The sequence below is a fragment of the Littorina saxatilis genome, linkage group LG12 (genome assembly GCF_037325665.1).
Source record: "Littorina saxatilis isolate snail1 linkage group LG12, US_GU_Lsax_2.0, whole genome shotgun sequence".
Classification (NCBI taxonomy): domain Eukaryota; kingdom Metazoa; phylum Mollusca; class Gastropoda; order Littorinimorpha; family Littorinidae; genus Littorina; species Littorina saxatilis.
Window position 1 is genome coordinate 33,306,109 of NC_090256.1, and position 17,815 is coordinate 33,323,923.

The 17,815-nt window shown below is 43.1% G+C and overlaps 1 protein-coding gene across 1 annotated transcript in view; it reads left to right on the forward strand.

Moving 5' to 3' along the window:
• Nucleotides 1-2,997: 2,997 nt before the first annotated feature.
• LOC138983067 (uncharacterized) overlaps nt 2,998-17,815 on the forward strand; it is a 38,192-nt gene continuing 23,374 nt past the window's right edge. The window contains exons 1-2 of the mRNA XM_070356472.1: nt 2,998-3,405; nt 17,781-17,815. The exon at nt 17,781-17,815 is cut by the window's right edge and continues 66 nt beyond it. Of these exons, the coding sequence (XP_070212573.1) occupies nt 3,315-3,405; nt 17,781-17,815 (126 nt within the window). The 5' untranslated portion in view covers nt 2,998-3,314. The remainder of the gene's footprint in view (nt 3,406-17,780) is intronic.

Below are 17,815 nucleotides of genomic sequence, written 5' to 3' on the forward strand. Positions count from 1 at the left end.
AAGAGAAAGATGAAAAACCAATCAATTTCTCTTTTCACCAAGTCTGGATTATTTGTTTCGATCACAGAAAAAATTATATACACACATTATAGTAAGTTCACATAAATTACTTCTCCGGCGAATTTGAGCTAAATTAGGGTAGCAACCTGCATGCAACTGAGGTCCAAAGAAAAAAAGAGCTAAAAATTAGGGATATTCACAGTAACGTGATTAAGACACACATGTAATTATTTATTGGGAAAAAGCTGTAAAAATATGATGATGAATGAAAAGAATGTCAAAAGTGGTCGATACCACAAGATGAATATTTGTGTGTGTGGGTGTGTGTGTGTGTGTGTGTGTGTGTGTGTGTGTGTGTGTGTGTGTGTGACCAATATCTAGCGCCTATGCAGTTGCCAAGGACATCCCACTATCATCTTCTTCTCAGTCTCATTGTCTCCTTTTCGAGTAAACACGGACATTGTTCTTTTTGTGTGCACGAACTTGAACAGGTAGGCGGCGACATTTCCCGGCTACATAAATGTAGATGATAGTCTGAATGAGACACACGCATATTACGGTGTGCTATGGAGCCCTTTGTTGATCGCCTGAATAATGCACTCGAGGATACAGGTCGGGAAAGAAAATGAATGTATTCGTCGAATCCAGTCCAGGCTTACTAAACAAAAATAACAACAAAAGCAGTACACGCGAAAATTAACCCCCCCCCCCCTACACACACACACACACACACACACACACACACACACACACACACACACACACAAAATGAGAGCGTATTTTGAAATCAACTCGTACCTTAGTGTTCTACTGAAAAAAACCTTCATTAATAATAAAGATAAGAACAAAACAACAAATAACAATACAAAAACAATGAATATACTCAGCTAACTACTACTATACTACTTCTACATCTACTACTACTGCTACTACTTTTACTACTACGACTACTACTACTACTACTACTACTACGACTACTACTACAGGCGAACCTGTCCATGCGAACACCTCTCGAGAGCACCCAACTGCCCACAACGACCGGACGAGCCTTAAATGTATACAATTCATGCACCTATCCAGAGCGACCATCTGTCTATGGTAATGTCCTTTGGGTGCTCTATACAGATTGTTTCAGGCTGCTATTACTCCTCCTCCTCCTACTACTACTACTGCTACTGCTACTACTACTACTACAACTACTAAGTACTACTACTACTACTACTACTACCACTGAGGGCTGTATCAAGTATAATAGAGGGGTAGGGGGGAGGGGGGAGAGGTTTCAAAACATGAGGCAGGGGTCCAGGGGCCGCCCAGGCCTCTTGTGGGGTACAGGGGCGACGGTGAGGAAATATTACATTTCAATTGTTATTTTTGGGTCTGAAAATGATAATCACAGAAAAAAGATGAGACGAGGTACATCAGGCGGCCGGGGGGAGGGGGGCGGGTCCGGAACGTGGGGGGGGGGGGGGGGGGGTCAGGAACCCCCCCTCCCCCCCCCCCCCCCCAGGTCCGGGCCTGACTACTACTACCACTACTGAGGACGAATTTAGGAGAACGCTTTGTGACAGTGATTCCTTTTAAATTATATCTGTGCAATCGATTCCTACATATAGGACAGGACATGTCAGTTTCCTTTATTCAGGTAGAATAGAAAGGTTTTACCGTTCTACCAACTCCTACTCACACACTGCAAAGAAAGAACTCTCTGTTCATCACTTCAAGCGTCGTGTCTTCGAGTTATTAGAGTGACATCCAGGTGACAGTGGCATCAGTGGCTGTAAAAGTGTTGAATTCCCTCATACACCATAGGGGGAAAAATAGACCCCACCGCGCCAGGGCTAGAATTGCAACACATGCGGATTTCAACAAATAGATAAAAAAAACTGGGGCAGATAGAATGTCAATGTGTGCGCTGTACTTTTCACCTTTGCGTCTTGATAAGGACTACAATGCAGGCTAGGTGGTTTAAAGGGATACGCGGCATTTGACCAAAAATACGACAGTGCTCTAATATTTTCTGGGCAAGATATAGACACCATCCACATTAATTTAGTGTAAAAAAAAAGTAGGGTCAACGTTTTAGTTTTTTTGCTATGAGGCCCTCTTTTCGGCAGTTTCTGAACATTTTGACCAAAACAGTGGTTATATGATATGCATGGTGTTCAGCAGTCATTAGTGAATGGGTACTTTTTTTGTATTGTGGTAGGTAGAATATGCTTTTTAGAAACAAAATATGTCAATTGACACAAAAAATTAAAGTAAACTCAAACCGATAACGACATCCTGTGTTGAAATAATTACAAAAATCAGCGAATCTTGTTATTCAAACAACCATAATGACAAAAGAAAATATGACAGCACTCTGATTTTCTTGCAGCAGGATATTTGATATCTTACCTTCAAAATAAACACAAGAAAACTGTAGGTCAACGTGCTTTTTTTCGAGTGGCAGCATCTTTTATACCCCTACCCCCTACTTTTTGGAATAAAAATCATAGGTATTATAAGGAATATGCGAGTGCTCTAATATTTTCTGGGCAAGATATAGACATTATTCACATTCATTTAATGTAAAAAAGAATAGGGTTACCATTTTAGTTTTTTTTTGTGTGTTGCTTTCAGGCCCTTATTTTAGCAATTTTGGGCAAATTTTAGGCAAAACGGTGGTTATATGAAAAATGCATGGTGTTCAGCAGTCTTTAGGGAATGAGTATTTCTTTTTTGATTGTGGTACAGAGAATGCTTTTACTACTGTAAAACTTTTAGTAATCAGATGTGTCAATAAAAAAAAATCAAAGGTAGACTCAGATGCCGCGTAACCCTTTAAAAACAATGTCAATTTAATGATTACACTGAGCCACGTGTATTCAAGCACTAAGTGTGCGTTATGCTTTTCACATTCGCATCTTGACAAACACCGAAACGCAGGGGATTAAGAAAAACACCACGTAACACACACATTGAATTCAGTTAAATAATCTCCGGGACATGGATTTAAACCCATGCTGTGTGGATAACCTACTTTTCGCCGTTGCATCCCGACAAGGAGTGATGCACAGTAGTTTGTGTGCAGAATTTGTGGCCTTTGAATCTTCAAAACAGCGTTTGTGATGCTTTCTGCCTTTGAATCTTCAAAGCAGCACTGAAGTACAGAGTGTGTGCTGTTTTTTGCCTTTGAATCGGCAAAACACATATTGCTTCCACAAGAAGGAATGTCAAGGTCAAGTCGCCTAGCGGGCAGACTAATCTTCGCTCCACCTTTCTTGGTTGTTTTCATCTTCTGTGAGTGTTTGTAGTGACTGAAAGTTTGTATGCTGTTGTGCAATGGATCGATCAGCCTTTCTCTGGATTCTAAATTCCCCACCATCGCTTCGACTAGCCATGTTTGCCGCTTGCATTCTGGTAAGACTTTCTCTTCTGTCCCTCCAGTATACCGATCACCGTACGCCATGTTTTTCATCGTGTGTGCCGCACGTGCACAACTCACCAAATCTATGACGGCTTACTAGTGCCAAAACCTGGGGTTACCCATTATCACGTGACAATTACTAATTAACGCTGTCAGTTACTGTTTTCACTCGTTAGTTACTCATTTTCACGGGATAATTAGTAATTTTCACGGGAAAATGACTAATTTTTAGTTTTGGCACTAGCAATCCGTCAGGAAGTGAGCCAAAACCTAAAAATTAGTAATTAACAGGTGAAAGTTAGTAATTTTTCCGGGAAAATTAGTAATTAACACGTGAAAATGGTAATTATCAAGGGAAAATGAATAATTTTCCCTTGATAATTACAATTATGAGGTTTTGGCACTAGTAAGCCCTATGACGGCTTACTAGTGCCAAAACCTGGGGTTACCCATTATCACTTGATAATTACTCATTAACGCTGTCAGTTACTGTTTTCACCTGTTAGTTACTCATTTTCACGGGAAAATTACTAATTTTTAGTTTTGGCACTAGCAATCCGTCAGGAAGTGAGCCAAAGCTAAAAATTAGTAATTAACAGGTGAAAGTTAGTAATTATTCCGGGAAAATTAGTAATTTCCCCGGGAAAATTAGTAATAAACACGTGAAAATGATAATTACAATTATGAGGTTTTGGCACTAGTAAGCCGTCATACAAATCGCTTGATACCGAACGCTGCCCCGACACCCACCGAGACCTTTGACCCCTGCCACGCGCGCTGGCCCTCTCAACCGCTCTTTCGTCGCTATACGCGCGAGCAGCTGATGGCAAAGAAAAGCACAGGCGCCTGCCTTGACTCTGATTTGATAACACGACTACGATGTCTCTCCATTGGATACAAGCTGCCTCGCTCTAAGCGACCCTGTCGCGGAGGCAGAAGGAAACGCCATAGCATCAGTGTTATCCCCGAGTACGCTAGTACTTGGGCCCAGCAGACTTTAATTGTGTATCTGTGTGTGTATCTGTGTGTCTGTCTCGACTTAACAGCTTATTGCTGGGAAACTACTGGGCGCAGTTCGTTCAAAAGTTGATACAGTAACTTGATAATAGGTCCGATTGATCGTATTAAAACTTCATAATGTTACCTGGGACCTAAATGCCAAATAAATCACAAACACCACTCTTAACGGTGGGAGTTTTTGCGGTGGGAGGCTGGTCGCTTTGCGAACAGCCTGAACTAAAGGGCAGACTTGGGCGGCGAACACGTCACGCAGTGACGAGGAAAGCATGATTTCAGTGCCAGCCAGACAACGGGTGGGGAAATGGTCTCGGCAAAGAAATTACAATGCAGGGTTTGGTCTCGGTGAAAGAGAGACAGAGAGCACGAGAGAGTCTATGGCCAAAGTGATCCGGGTTCGATTCATTTTGTGCACATGTGTTAGTGTTACTGTTTGTGTGTGTATGTGTGTGTGTGTGTGTGTGTTTGTGTGTGTGTGTGTGTGTGTGTGTGCATGAGTCTGTACTCGTGTGTGTATGTGTGTGTGTGTGTGTGTGTTTGTGTGTGTGTGTGTGTAAGAAAGAAAGAGAGAGAGGGAGGGAGTGAGGGAGAGAGAGAGTGTGTGTGTGTGTGTGTGTGTGTGTGTGTGTGTGTGTGTGTGTGTGTGTGTGTGTGTGTGTGTGTGTGTGTGTGTGTGTGTGTGTGTGAATGTCTGAAGAGTACTCGGGTCCAGCGCGAGCGTTTTTTATCACCACTCGACCCCTCGTTCATCCACCCACCCCCTCGTCGTTGACCTCCACCACATCTCAAACTCTTAGTACATGGAATTCCAACCTCACCAAGCCCAACCAACCTCCTTCGACAGAGATTCTTGTATACATGTGCTTTTAACGCCCAATCCCTTGGTAAATCCAACAAACGTACTGCTGTGAGTACTTTCATTTCTGACAATGATATTGACGCTATGCTGCTGACCGAAACCTGGCTCCGTTCTGCGGGTGATGAGGCGAAGCTCCAGGATCTTTCTCCGCCGGGTTATTCCGTGCAGTCCTTCGCTCGGGACTCGCTGGGTGTGGCTGGTAGAGGTGGTGGTATAGCCTTCGTCTTCAAAGACTCTCTGAAGAAACATTGCACCGTCACACAATCACCTCTGAACCACCCCACCTTTGAGGCTGCTACTCTGACTATGACCGTTCAGGATTCTAGAATCAACATCGCCTGTGTCTATAGGCCACCTCCAAGCAAGAAGAATAAGCTCACGAACACTATGTTTTTTGACCAGTTTCCAGACTTTCTTGAGCATTGTGATTCTTTGCCTGGGAAAACTCTTGTGATGGGTGACTTTAATTTTCATTTTGAAAATGCTGATGACTCCAACACCAAGAAACTCTCAGATTTGTTCGACATGTTCAGTTTTCACCAGTCTGTTGACTCTCCGACTCATAAGCATGGTCACATGTTAGATTTAGTCATTCATCGCCCTTCTGATGCCATTGTCAGTTCATGTTTTGTCAGTCACGACCTTAAGTCTGACCACAACGCCGTATTATGTCGTCTAAATGTTCCAAAGCCAGTGTCTGCCCCTGTAACAATAACTTTTCGTAGCATCAAGAAGATTGATAAGGAGTCTTTTAGACATGATGTAGCTGGTTTATCTCAAGATTGCTCTGTCACTGAATATAACCAGACGTTGCGCTCAATTCTTGATAGGCACGCCCCTCTCTGCCAACGCACTGTTCGTCAGCGGAAATCTAACCCGTGGTTCAGTAGCATCTCTGAGCAGTTTGGCAAACTGAAACGTGAACGTCGTCAGGCGGAGAGGTGCTGGCTTAACACAACCATCAAACGCAAAGTAAATGACTTAGTTGAAGGCGCTCAAACTGCTTTCTTCTCTGCCCAGATTATAGGTAGTAGAACATGCAAAGAACTTTTTCAAAATTTCAATTCTCTGCTTGGCAAACAGACGGTTTCCAGCCTCCCCACCACCCATGACTCTAAGGACCTGCCAACTGTATTTTCTGACTACTTCACTGAGAAGATCGAAACCATCAGAAATAGCTTTCCTCCACCAGTCTGTGGCTTCGCCTCCGGCTTCACAATTCTCTGGTTCTTTGTTGGATAGCTTCACTCCTGTATCTGAGCAGTTTGTTTTGAAGATCTTGAAGAACACAGTGCCAAAGTCTTGTGAGCTAGACCCCATCCCCATCAACTTGTTTTATGAAAACCTTGACCTTTTTCTTCCCATCATAACCAACATAATCAACTCTTCTCTCACTTCTGGCACTGTGCCAATGGACTTGATTCTTTCTTTCTTTCTTTATTTGGTGTTTAACGTCGTTTTCAACCATTCAAGGTTATATCGCGACGGAATGAACTTGAAAACTGCAGTAGTTAAACCTTTGATCAAGAAACCATCTCTGGATAAAAATCAGTTGAAAAACTATAGGCCTGTTTCCAACTTGCCATTCATTTCTAAAATTCTGGAAATAGTGCTTAGTCAGTTTCTCTCCCACCTTGAAACCAACAACCTCTGCAACCCTCTTCAGTCAGCGTATAGGGCTGGCCACAGCACCGAAACTGTTTTGCTTCGTGTTGTGAATGACATTCTTTCTGCCCTGGATAATGATGACCTATCAGTTCTGCTTCTCTTGGATAACTCAGCTGCGTTCGATACGATCGATTACTCTGTTCTGCTCTCTCGTCTCGAATCTGTTTTTGGCATTCACCCTACCGCTCTTCACTGGTTTAGTTCATATCTACAGGGCCGTAGTCAGTATGTGTCTGTCAATAATCTCTCATCTCCTCCATCTCCTCTCTGTTTCGGCGTTCCCCAGGGATCAGTTCTAGGCCCAGTTTTATTTGTACTATACACCACTCCTCTCTCTGCCGTCATCAAGCAACACGCAGTCAATCACTACCTCTTTGCAGACGACACACAACTCCAACAAGCATGCAAGCCTACAGAAATCCAAGCGGTGACGCACACTCTCCAAAACTGCACTTCAGATATTAAATCATGGATGACAAACAATATGCTCAAGTTAAATGATGACAAGACTGAATTTCTTCTTTTCTCTGGAGCTTCCTCTTCGACCACTTCCCTTCCAGCCTCCATTACAGTAGGTTCTAGTGACATTTCTCTCTCTGATAGTGCTAGGAATCTTGGGTTCATCATGGACTCCCACCTCTCAATGAAACAACACATCAAAAAAGTCTGTCAGACATGCTACTTTGAGATCAGAAGAATAGGTTCCATAAGAAAATTTCTCACTGTTGATGCCACTAAAACTCTCGTTACATCCTGCATTCTGTCCAGATTAGATTACTGTAACTCCCTTCTCATAGGCTGCCCTGACTCCACTCTCCAACCCTTGCAAAAAGTACAACACTCTGCTGCACGTCTCATTTTCAGAGCACAGCATCGACAACCCTGCACTCCTCTCATGAAAGAACTTCACTGGCTTCCTGTATCTGAACGTATTAGGTATAAAGCTGCCTGCTCCTGCTACAATATCATCTCTGAATCGGCACCTGCCTATCTTTCTGAACTGGTCTCCCTCTTCACTCCCTCTCGCACCCTTCGTTCTTCTGATGATGCTCGACTTCTCCGTCAAGGTCGCTTTAAACGCAAGGCTCATGGCTTCCGCACGTTTTCGTACTATGGACCTCAGTTATGGAATTCACTCCCCTTTCAATTACGTCACTCTCCATCCATTTCATCTTTTAAGTCCAATTTGAAAACTCACTTGTTCCAACAACACTACGGATAGTTCCTTAGTATAGAGTCTGGGGATGTGAGATGTGCATGATGTGTTGTTTGAATCTGACAGTGATTGTATGATTTTTGTATACATGTATTGTTGTCACGCGCTTTGAACTTCTGATAAGGCGCTTTATAAATGCCCGTTATAATTATCCCAGCGAAGCTGGAGGTATCCCACGAACCCATTTTCATACCGATAATACATGATAAAGAAGGATTCTTTGTGCCCGGCTACATGCTACAGTTGGAGATGGAAGTTCACCAAAAGTTGGGACCATACTAACAAAAATACGGTGGGTGCAATAGTCGCCCCCATTTTTTCAGCAAACGCCACCCAAGGCCGCTTTGGACGGGTAGAAATTCTGTACTTTCCAAGTCTATTTGTGTGTGGTTGTTCAAGACTATGGATAAAGCTCGCGTGAGAAGATTACGTCACGGTCAAAAGTCTTTGACGTCAATTAATGCATCATGACGTCATGCCTCCCTGTAGTCTTTTTCTCTTGCGCAGTGTGTGTGTGCGTGTGTGTGTGTGTGTGTGTGTGTGTGTGTGTGTGTGTGTGTTCATTGTGTGCACGTGTTAGTGTTAGTGTGTGTGTGTGTGTGTGCGCGCGTGCATGAGTCTGTACTCGTGTGTGTGTGTGTGTGTGTGTGTATGTGTATGTGTGTGTGTGAATGTGTGTATGTGTGTGTGTGTAAGAAAGACTGAGAGAGAGGGAGAAAGAGTGTGTGTGTGTGTGTGAATGTGTGTGTGCATGAGTTTGTGTGTATGTTTGTGTGTGTATGAGTGTGTATATGTGTCTGTTTGTAAAGGTGTGTGTGTCCGTCTGTCTATGTGCGTATTTGTTTGTTTGTTTGCTTAAAGGTACTGAACTTGTCAAATCCAGGTGCACGGAGCCCCTGGGGCTTTTAGTCATACCTCAGGCAGCTATCCGTTAGAAGAACTACCAAGTTTCATTGACTTGCACCCAAAGAGTCAAGAACTGCGATTTTTTTACGAATTAATTTCGGACTCTGTCCCGGCTGGTCTTGACCTATTTTTGGATCTAAATTTAGATCAGGTAGATCACCACATCATGCACAAAAAGACACGTCACTAGCAAACTATGTCAGACATCATCATTAGTTTGTTTAAAACAAAATGGAGGCCGGAATCACTCAGTTGAATCGAACTCCGACCAAACACCACCTAATAACAAGGTTAATTTATGCACTCGCGTGAACAAGCCAACTGTCGAGCTTCCCAGATGTCGTCGTTGGGAGTTTTGGGTTTGTTTTACTACCATAGGAGGATTTTTGAACTGTAAATGCACTCAGCTGCAACAAAAACGCAAAAACGAAGGCTGTGAGCTGCACTGTGCCTTTAACGCCCAGCCGACCACGAAGGGCCATAATTATCAGGTCGGTGCTGCTTCTATATATATATACGACTTGTGTCTGTCTGTGTGTCTGTGTGTGTGTGTGTCTGTGTGTGTGATTGATCGCCATGCACGGCCAAAGTTCTCGATGGATCTGCTTCAAATTTGGTGGGCATATTCAGGTAGACCCGGTACAGGACACAACCTGGTCGATATTTCAACACGTGCTCTCAGCGCGCAGCGCTGAACCGATTTTGGTTCCACCTCAGCTACCCGGGCCCCCATACCGACACACCAAAGCCGCTACACCACATCACAACGCCAAAGTTCTCCGTGGATCTTTTTCAAATTTGGACACCGTATTCAGCTACACCCCGGACACAATATCATCGATGAGATATTTCAACACGTGCTCTCAGCGCGCAGCGCTGAACTGATTTTGGTTTTTGTGTTCATTTCACCATTATAAGTAACTCTTCCTTATCTTCTCCAGTGTTTGGCGTTTATCTCCCTTCCTTCGTGTGGCTTTCCCGTTTGTAAGTTACTATTTTTAGAATGTCACTGCGCTGTCCACTGCGCTGTCCACAACACTTCCCTTGCACCCGTAAGTTGTTCTTACTGTCAAAGTGAAAAGGTCGAATCAATTTATAGCCACGCGAAAAATACACTCTCACCTATCTCTATATATTTATAGATATAGATATGCATATATATATACGGCTTCTCTGTGTGTGTGTGTGTGTGTGTTTGTGTGTGTGTGTGGGCAAAAACCTGTGTATTGTAGAGTTCTGTTTGTGATGTGGTCTAGCGGCTTTTGTCTGTCTGTATTAACGTGCCTGGCAACGAGAAAGCGGACAAAGCCGCTAAAGAAGCTGCCCAAGGCATGGGCGCCTCCGAGGTAGACCTACCATTGTCTGCTTCTGAGATCAGTAGCCTTACAGACTCTCTTCTCTGGAGAGAATGGAGGAACAAATATATGCACAAGGCTATAAGCTCTGGCTGGCTCATTCGAGAAGCCCCATCAAAACAGATGAACACCTATAATGCATGCCCACGTGTAATAAAAAGGATTAACCGCCTAAGGGCAGAAGCTGGGAATTACCAATTTCTAGAGCTTAAATGCACCTGTCAATCCGACCTCACCATTGCTCATTTGACTTTGGAGTGTGATTTGAACTCATACCACTTTCAACCCCTGACTCAGTTTATAAACTCAAATAGAAATATTCTGCCAAATACCTCAAAGGAAAAATTAAGCTATCTTTTAAGTTTTAATAAAGACCTTGGGTGGCAAGGTCCCAAACTTATCGCTGGACTTATGCACACGCACCCACTTGGTCCCTGGATATGAAGAGACATTGCTGCGGCTGACGCCATTGCTTCTCATACAGCTACTATATATTTTTATCAGAACTTTTAGAAATACCATTTTATATCCAAGTATCTCTTAACACCATTTTTAATTAGATGAGCGAGAGTGTGCGGGGGGCGGGAGGGTGGTGAACCACTGTACATAAAGGGAAAGTTTGTGTGCGTGCCTGTGTGTGTTCTTAATCTAAGACAAATGTCGCCAATGTTTTTACAGAGTGACGTTAAATAAACGATTTTATCATCATCTGTCTGTATGTTCTGGCATTTGAGAAGCCACAGTAGATAATATAGGGCTAAGAAATAAGCTCTAAAATTCTCAATCCCGTTTGACAGGACTTCGCCTTCAAAGGTGATTGTGGTGAACCGCCACGCTGTCTGTCTCTGTCTCGCGCCGTTCACCCCAAATTCCCGTTTCTGAGTTACTATTTTTAGAATGTCACTGCGCTGTCCAGAACGCTTCCCTTGCACCCGTAAGTTGTTCTTACTGTCAAAGTGAAAAGGTCGAATCAATTTATAGCCACGCGAAAAATACACTCTCACCTATCTCTATATATTTATAGATATAGATATACATATATATATATATACGGCTTCTCTGTGTGTGTGTGTTTGTGTGTGTGTGTGTGGGCAAAAACCTGTGGATTGTAGAGTTCTGTTTGTGATGGGGTCTAGCGGCTTTTGTCTGTCTGTATGTTCTGGCATTTGAGAAGCCACAACAGATAATATAGGGCTAAGAAATAAGCTCTAAAATTCTCAATCCCGTTTGACAGGACTTCGCCTGCAAAGGTGATTGTGATGAACCGCCACGCTGTCTGTCTCTGTCTCGCGATTCACCCCGGCGAAGCCGGGTATTCCTCTAGTTGAGATATAACGTGCGCCACACACAAGGCAGAAGTCACAGCACAGGTTTCATGTCTCACCCAGTCACATTATTCTGACACCGGACCAACCAGTCCTAGCATGCACTAACCCCATAATGGCAGACGCCAGGCGGAGCAGCCACTAGATTGCCAATTTTAAAGTCTTAGGTATGACCCGGCCTGGGTTCTAACCCACGACCTCCCGATCACGGGGCGGACACCTTACCACTAGGCCAACCGTGTATGTGCGTATAAGTGTGTGTTTTGTGTGTATGAGATTTGTGTGAGTCAATGTGTGTGTGAGGGTGTGTGTGGATGTGTGTGTGAGGGTGTGTGTGGATGTGTGTGTGTTTGTATAAGAGAGAGAGAGAGAAAGAGAGAGAGAGAGAAAGAGAGAGAGAGCAAGAGAGAGTGGGTGGGTGGGAGTGTGTTTGTGCGTGTGCGTAAGTGTATGTGTGTGTGTATGTGTGTTTGTTTGTAAAGGTGTGTATGTCCGTCTGTCTATATGTGCGTATGGGTGTGTGTATGAAGTGTGTGGGAGAGAGTGAGTGAGTGAGTGTGCATTTTTGTACGTGTGTAACTTGAGGTATGTGTGTGTGTGTGTGTGTGTGTGTGCGTGTGTGTGTGTGTGTATGTGTGTGTTCGTGTGTGTGTTTGAGAGAGAGAGAGAGAGAGAGAGAGAGAGAGAGAGAGAGAGAGAGAGAGAGAGAGAGAGAGAGAGAGAGAGAGAGAGAGAGGTTTGTCTTTCGCTGGGGTATGCAGTGCCTTGGCGTTGCACATCTACTTAATTATTATTATTATAAGACCGGGTCACGACAATCTTGATCCTCGCAGTTGTGCGTATGCGGGATATATAATTATTACAACTGTGGGTGCTTGTTCCCTGGATCTTGTGCGTGCCAAAAATGAGGTACAGACAATATTGAATATGCAGTGTGTGTGTGTGTGTCTGTGTGTGTGTGTGAAGTGAAGGATGTTGTACTATTTATCTCATCTTTTCATCACCCGGGCGATGATGTGTGTTTGATTAGGTGAGCGTTTTATTAAAAAATACGATTTTTTTTATTCGGTTGACGAACTGTGTCTCGTGTATAAATCACTTGAATTATCGGTTTCTTGCCTTGAGTTACCGTTGTATGTATGTGCATGTTCAACCATTTGAGTGTAATGTTATCATTCTATTTTTCCGTTGTGTCGATTGTCAAGTCAACATTCTCATTCTCATTCGATTCGCTATCGTATAATTCAGACCTGTTTACCCCCCCCCCCCCCCCAAATGAAAATCAGGAATGCGGCTGGTACTTTTCCGTAATTTGAGGCATCTTTGAGTAATCTTTTTTTATCAACCATAAACCAGCTCAAAAACGATTAAACGACACGTTTATTCGCGCGCTACCATGCAAAACAAGTACAAAATTGATAACCATGTTTAACAGTATTGTACTACACACACAGAAGCTCGATCACACACACACACAAACACACGACACCTGATATATAATATGCAAGTTAACTAAGACAAGTTTACTTTATCTAAAAAAACAAAACCCCACAGTAGGAGCAAGAGAGTTAGAGGGGGGGGGGGGTACAACCTGGGGTCCAGGGGTTGGGGGGGTCTGGCTGAAGAATTTTAGCTATTTTATTAACAATTTGTAGCTTGTCCTTGATTTTAAACATGATAAATTGGTGTCAGCAGCCACTCATTATTTCTTTTTAAGTTAGTATGAAATAATGGCAATTTATCTTCATTGATATCTGCTCCCGACAACAACAATTTCACAGACAGAAAATGTCTTTATTTTTTTTCCCACAGACTGAATTTTGTTTTGTTTTTTTGCTTTTTTGACAGCAAGGGGGGGGGGGGGGGGGTCCAGAACCCCTGTAACATCCCCCACCCCCACCCCTCCGCCCTTGGACTATTTACAGTCACTTGAAGATGCATGACTGTGAACAAAACCACCTTACATTCTGTCACATCAGACATCCTGCATTTAATGATAACTCTCTCCAGAAGCTACCTTTAATTTTAGAGGACCGATTCGTTTATTTCATTTAAACATTATTTTTGTTGTAAGTTTTTCGATTTAAAGAACTGTGGTCTTTGCTATATTGGAGAAATATTAATGGAGATCAGTTTTAGGCTCAGAAAGACCGGGCTTGAATTTCGGCAACAGCCAAGTAACTGATGAGCGCGACCATAGACCTACATCTATGTCTCTGGCGCGACTGACCGTAGTGAGAGATCGGTTCGCAGGTCTGAGAGATTCTGTGGAAGTAGAGACCTAGGTCAAATAAACTCGATGCGAAGCAGGCTCATGTTTTGCCAAACATAATTTCGTGTTTTTGTTTGTTTCCATGTTCATTTGTGTACTGCATTTTGTTAAAACTAATGCTGCGTCTTACCTCGGGACACGTGCCGCGACGTGACTCGTAACTGACTAGCTTTGTTGTTGCACTCATCTCAAGTTGATCACCAAAATGAATGTGGTTCGCTCTTCTTAAACTTCACCAGACACCGCCACTTGACTTAATAGTTTTGCCGATATTTCTGTACAACTTTCGCTTTTTTGGTTGGCATTTCGTCCCCACAGAGATCGGCCTTAAAATATTATTACCCTTCGGACCAATGTCGATCTCAAATCCGCGGAATCCGACAAATACCTTGCTATGCACATGCGCAGAAAAGGCTGTTTCGGTCAGCCTTGAAATCACAGTCCTGGTGACTACCACAATTTCGACTTCGAATTTTCACGCACGAAAAAGGTTCTCTCGACCGGAATTTCCGGAATTTTCGGTAGTATTCCGTAATACCGAAATTTAGACCCCAAATCCGTAATAATTCCGGACAATCCGGGAGGGTAAACAGGTCTGGTATATGATTGTGTGTGTAAGCTCCCGTATGATTGCCTTGTCTGCTTGTGTGTGTGTGGTGTGCATGTGTGTGTGTGTGTGTGTGTGCATGTGTGTGTGGATTGCCGATTGGGGGATGGGGTGGGGGGGGGGGGGGGACGATTTTTCGGACAATTGCTATCACTGTTGTCAGGTTAGACATTGATTCAGATTGTCATACTGAGACGCAACAGTTTATTTTGTTCTCGCAGGGTTGGACCAAGTGTATGAGAGGAATGAGGAAGGGTTGTGGGGAGGGGTGTGTGGAAATGAGGCACGGGTCAGTGCAGGGGCTGGCCAGGCGATGGCTCGAGGGGAATGGGGGGGTAGACCCCCCCCCCCCCCTAGGTTTGGTTGCAATGTAACATTTGAAAGTGGTATTTTTGGTCTCTCCATAAAAATGCATTTGTCGTAGAGAGAGAGAGAGAGAGCAGGAGGGGGGGGGGGAGAGATTACTTCGTGCAAAGTATCCTTATCAATATCCAACAAGAACGTGCTTGCTCTTTTAGTGTCGGTTGTCTGCTTGCAATTTACTGTGTCACGATTTCAGTCATTGCTGCTGCACGCAGCTCATCTATTCTGCAAATCGATCCTGACTTGTGGGTGTGTCTTTTTCGCGTGGTGTTGTGTTGCCCCATTATCGAGTGGTTCTGAATACGTTGCATTGAGGGCCCCAAAGGGTTTAAAATCGTGATCGTGATTGGCGTTTTTTGACCTTTCTGTGACCGTGATTGCCGAAATTTCCATTTCTGTGATCGTGATGGGACTTTGCCCGTGATCCGTGATGAAAAAAAATCAAGTCTCGTGATCATGATCGTCATTTGTTTTCGTGATCGTGATGGGCATTTTTGCAAAGCATTTTATTTTCAACGTACATTTTTTCACAGCTGTATCACTCTATGATCCTCTATTCGTCAAGGTGTTTGTGATCGTGAAAACAAAAATCAAGGTAACTGTGATCGTGAAAGCTAAAATTTCCCTTCCCGTGATCGTGATGATACCCCCCTTTGGGGCCCTCTGCATTGTGTAGGCTATCTACTCTTGGCTCATATCTACTGAGACACCTTCGCTTTCAAGTTAGTTGACTACGTGGTATTTGTTGAATGAAAGGGGTGCATGATTATATCGTCCATGTGTGTCCAAACTGTGGCCCACTGTATTCACACATGGCAGTTTGTAGCGTCTCTATAGATTTGCAATAGCATGTTTAAGCTTACTTGTGTACTTCTGAATCTAAATTAAAATAGATGACTGCTAGTGACACAAGCCGAGTGGCGGTTGGCTTCAAAGAAACTGTAGCGATTTGCAGAAACTTCGTCTGCTTGGGCAATGATAAGGCCTAAAAAAAAAAATAGGTGTGGTTACGGTAACCCGACCTACCCTATTTTTAGGGGCCGACCCTATAACTTTTTATTACATTTGTCAAAACAAAACAGAAACCGAGTGCAGAAAACGCAATGAAAGCGAAATCGCCCGAGTCGCACACTTATTTCCCTGTCAAGTAGGTTTAATTTGTACACATTAGAAAAAAAAGTTTAAAAAAAACCAGTGATTGCCTACCTTCCTACCCTTTTTTTTGTGTGGCTATGTTACCGTAACCACACCTATTTTTGGGGGGGCCTAATATGCAGCTCATGTGATGTGATGGTAGCACTCTCGTGGCAGTAGCCTATCCTTTGAACACTCAATCTGCACAGGCACAGCAACAAACAGTATCAAATGCTCGGAAATCTCAGTCAACTGGCATCCCAAAAAGGGGAAGGTTGAATGGGTTTTCGATAGCCTACTTCCCCGTCATCAAGCAAAAAGAGCTGTATCTTACTAACGCACTGGTCAAATCACAGACCCACCTCTCTTGACTTACATCCGGGCTCCCTACTTTCAAACCTTAATTAGTCCTGACATACACATCTATGGTCCTGATGATTAAATTTGCTTTCGTTTTTTTTTTAACAATGTTTGGATCAGAAGCTGTCCATTTTTTCTTTAGATTTTGAAAGTTCAGTCTAGCACTATAACGAGGCTTCAGACAAATATTTGATCGCCACGAAGAGCACCTTGGTTGATCTCTATAGCAGCGGTAAGTTTTCAAACGCAAGGATTTATGTACTGTGTGTACAGTGTAAAAGCCTGGTGGTGTCTGTGATCAGAAACTAATGGTTTAGGATAGGCGGTTTGACCTTTCAAATGATATATTGCTGTTTATGATCTGTGACTTGAGATATTCATAAAAGCGGTTGAGTCACTTTGTTTAGATCATACCTCGTATGAGTGGTCCGAACCGGATTTTGCTATTAAATTAAAGGATAGTTTTCTCTAATTCCCAATGCATTTCAAAACATTTTTGTTAGTTTGTGGAAGCAAGGATGCCTGTTCCAATACAACGCTCCGTTGAGATTATTTCCTTTCATCACTTGGGAGCAGATTTGATGCGCGTTGGATCTAGCCAGTGACACAACATCAAAATCATGAAAATGAAAAGATTGAACATCAAGGTTTTCTTGTGCATCACAGATCCATGCAGGTGTTTAGGCCACACACAAAAATAGTCTGTTTACGGTATCCCGACTGACCCTATTTTTTCGCGCGACCCTAGAATTTTTGGGGGGAATTTGGAAAGAACAAAAAAAGGAAAAAAAAGTCTTTGTTTTTGGGCAAAATAACTTAAAAATTTGTTTTTTGGGAGAAAAAAAACCGACCTACCGACCCTATTTTTGTGTGCCTATGTTACCGTAAACAGCCAATTATTTTTTGGGGCCTTACCTTTATGAAAGAGCATCTTTCCACTTGGACATACACCAAGACTGAATCTACAGCTTTCTTTGCATAGTGGGATTTTTTCCCTTATTTATATTTGTTTCACTCTAAAAAAAATCGTTATTGACATCTATGAACAGCAACTCTGCGAAATGTATTTAATTTTAAAAAAAAGTCAACTGTGCAAAGGCTGTGCATTTTAGGTAGATCTATGTGTTCAATTGAAGGCATGATGTTATCGTGTGTGAAAACCTGCATGGACACCTCTGTGATGTCATTCCGCAATCATTTAGACGAGCAGGAAGGTATTTTGAAACAATGAGTGCGTGAGACAAAGTGTTCCTGATTGTCAAGAAATGGTTTTGTTCCTTTGACAGAAAACGACGCAGCAACATCGAACTTGAGGAACGTC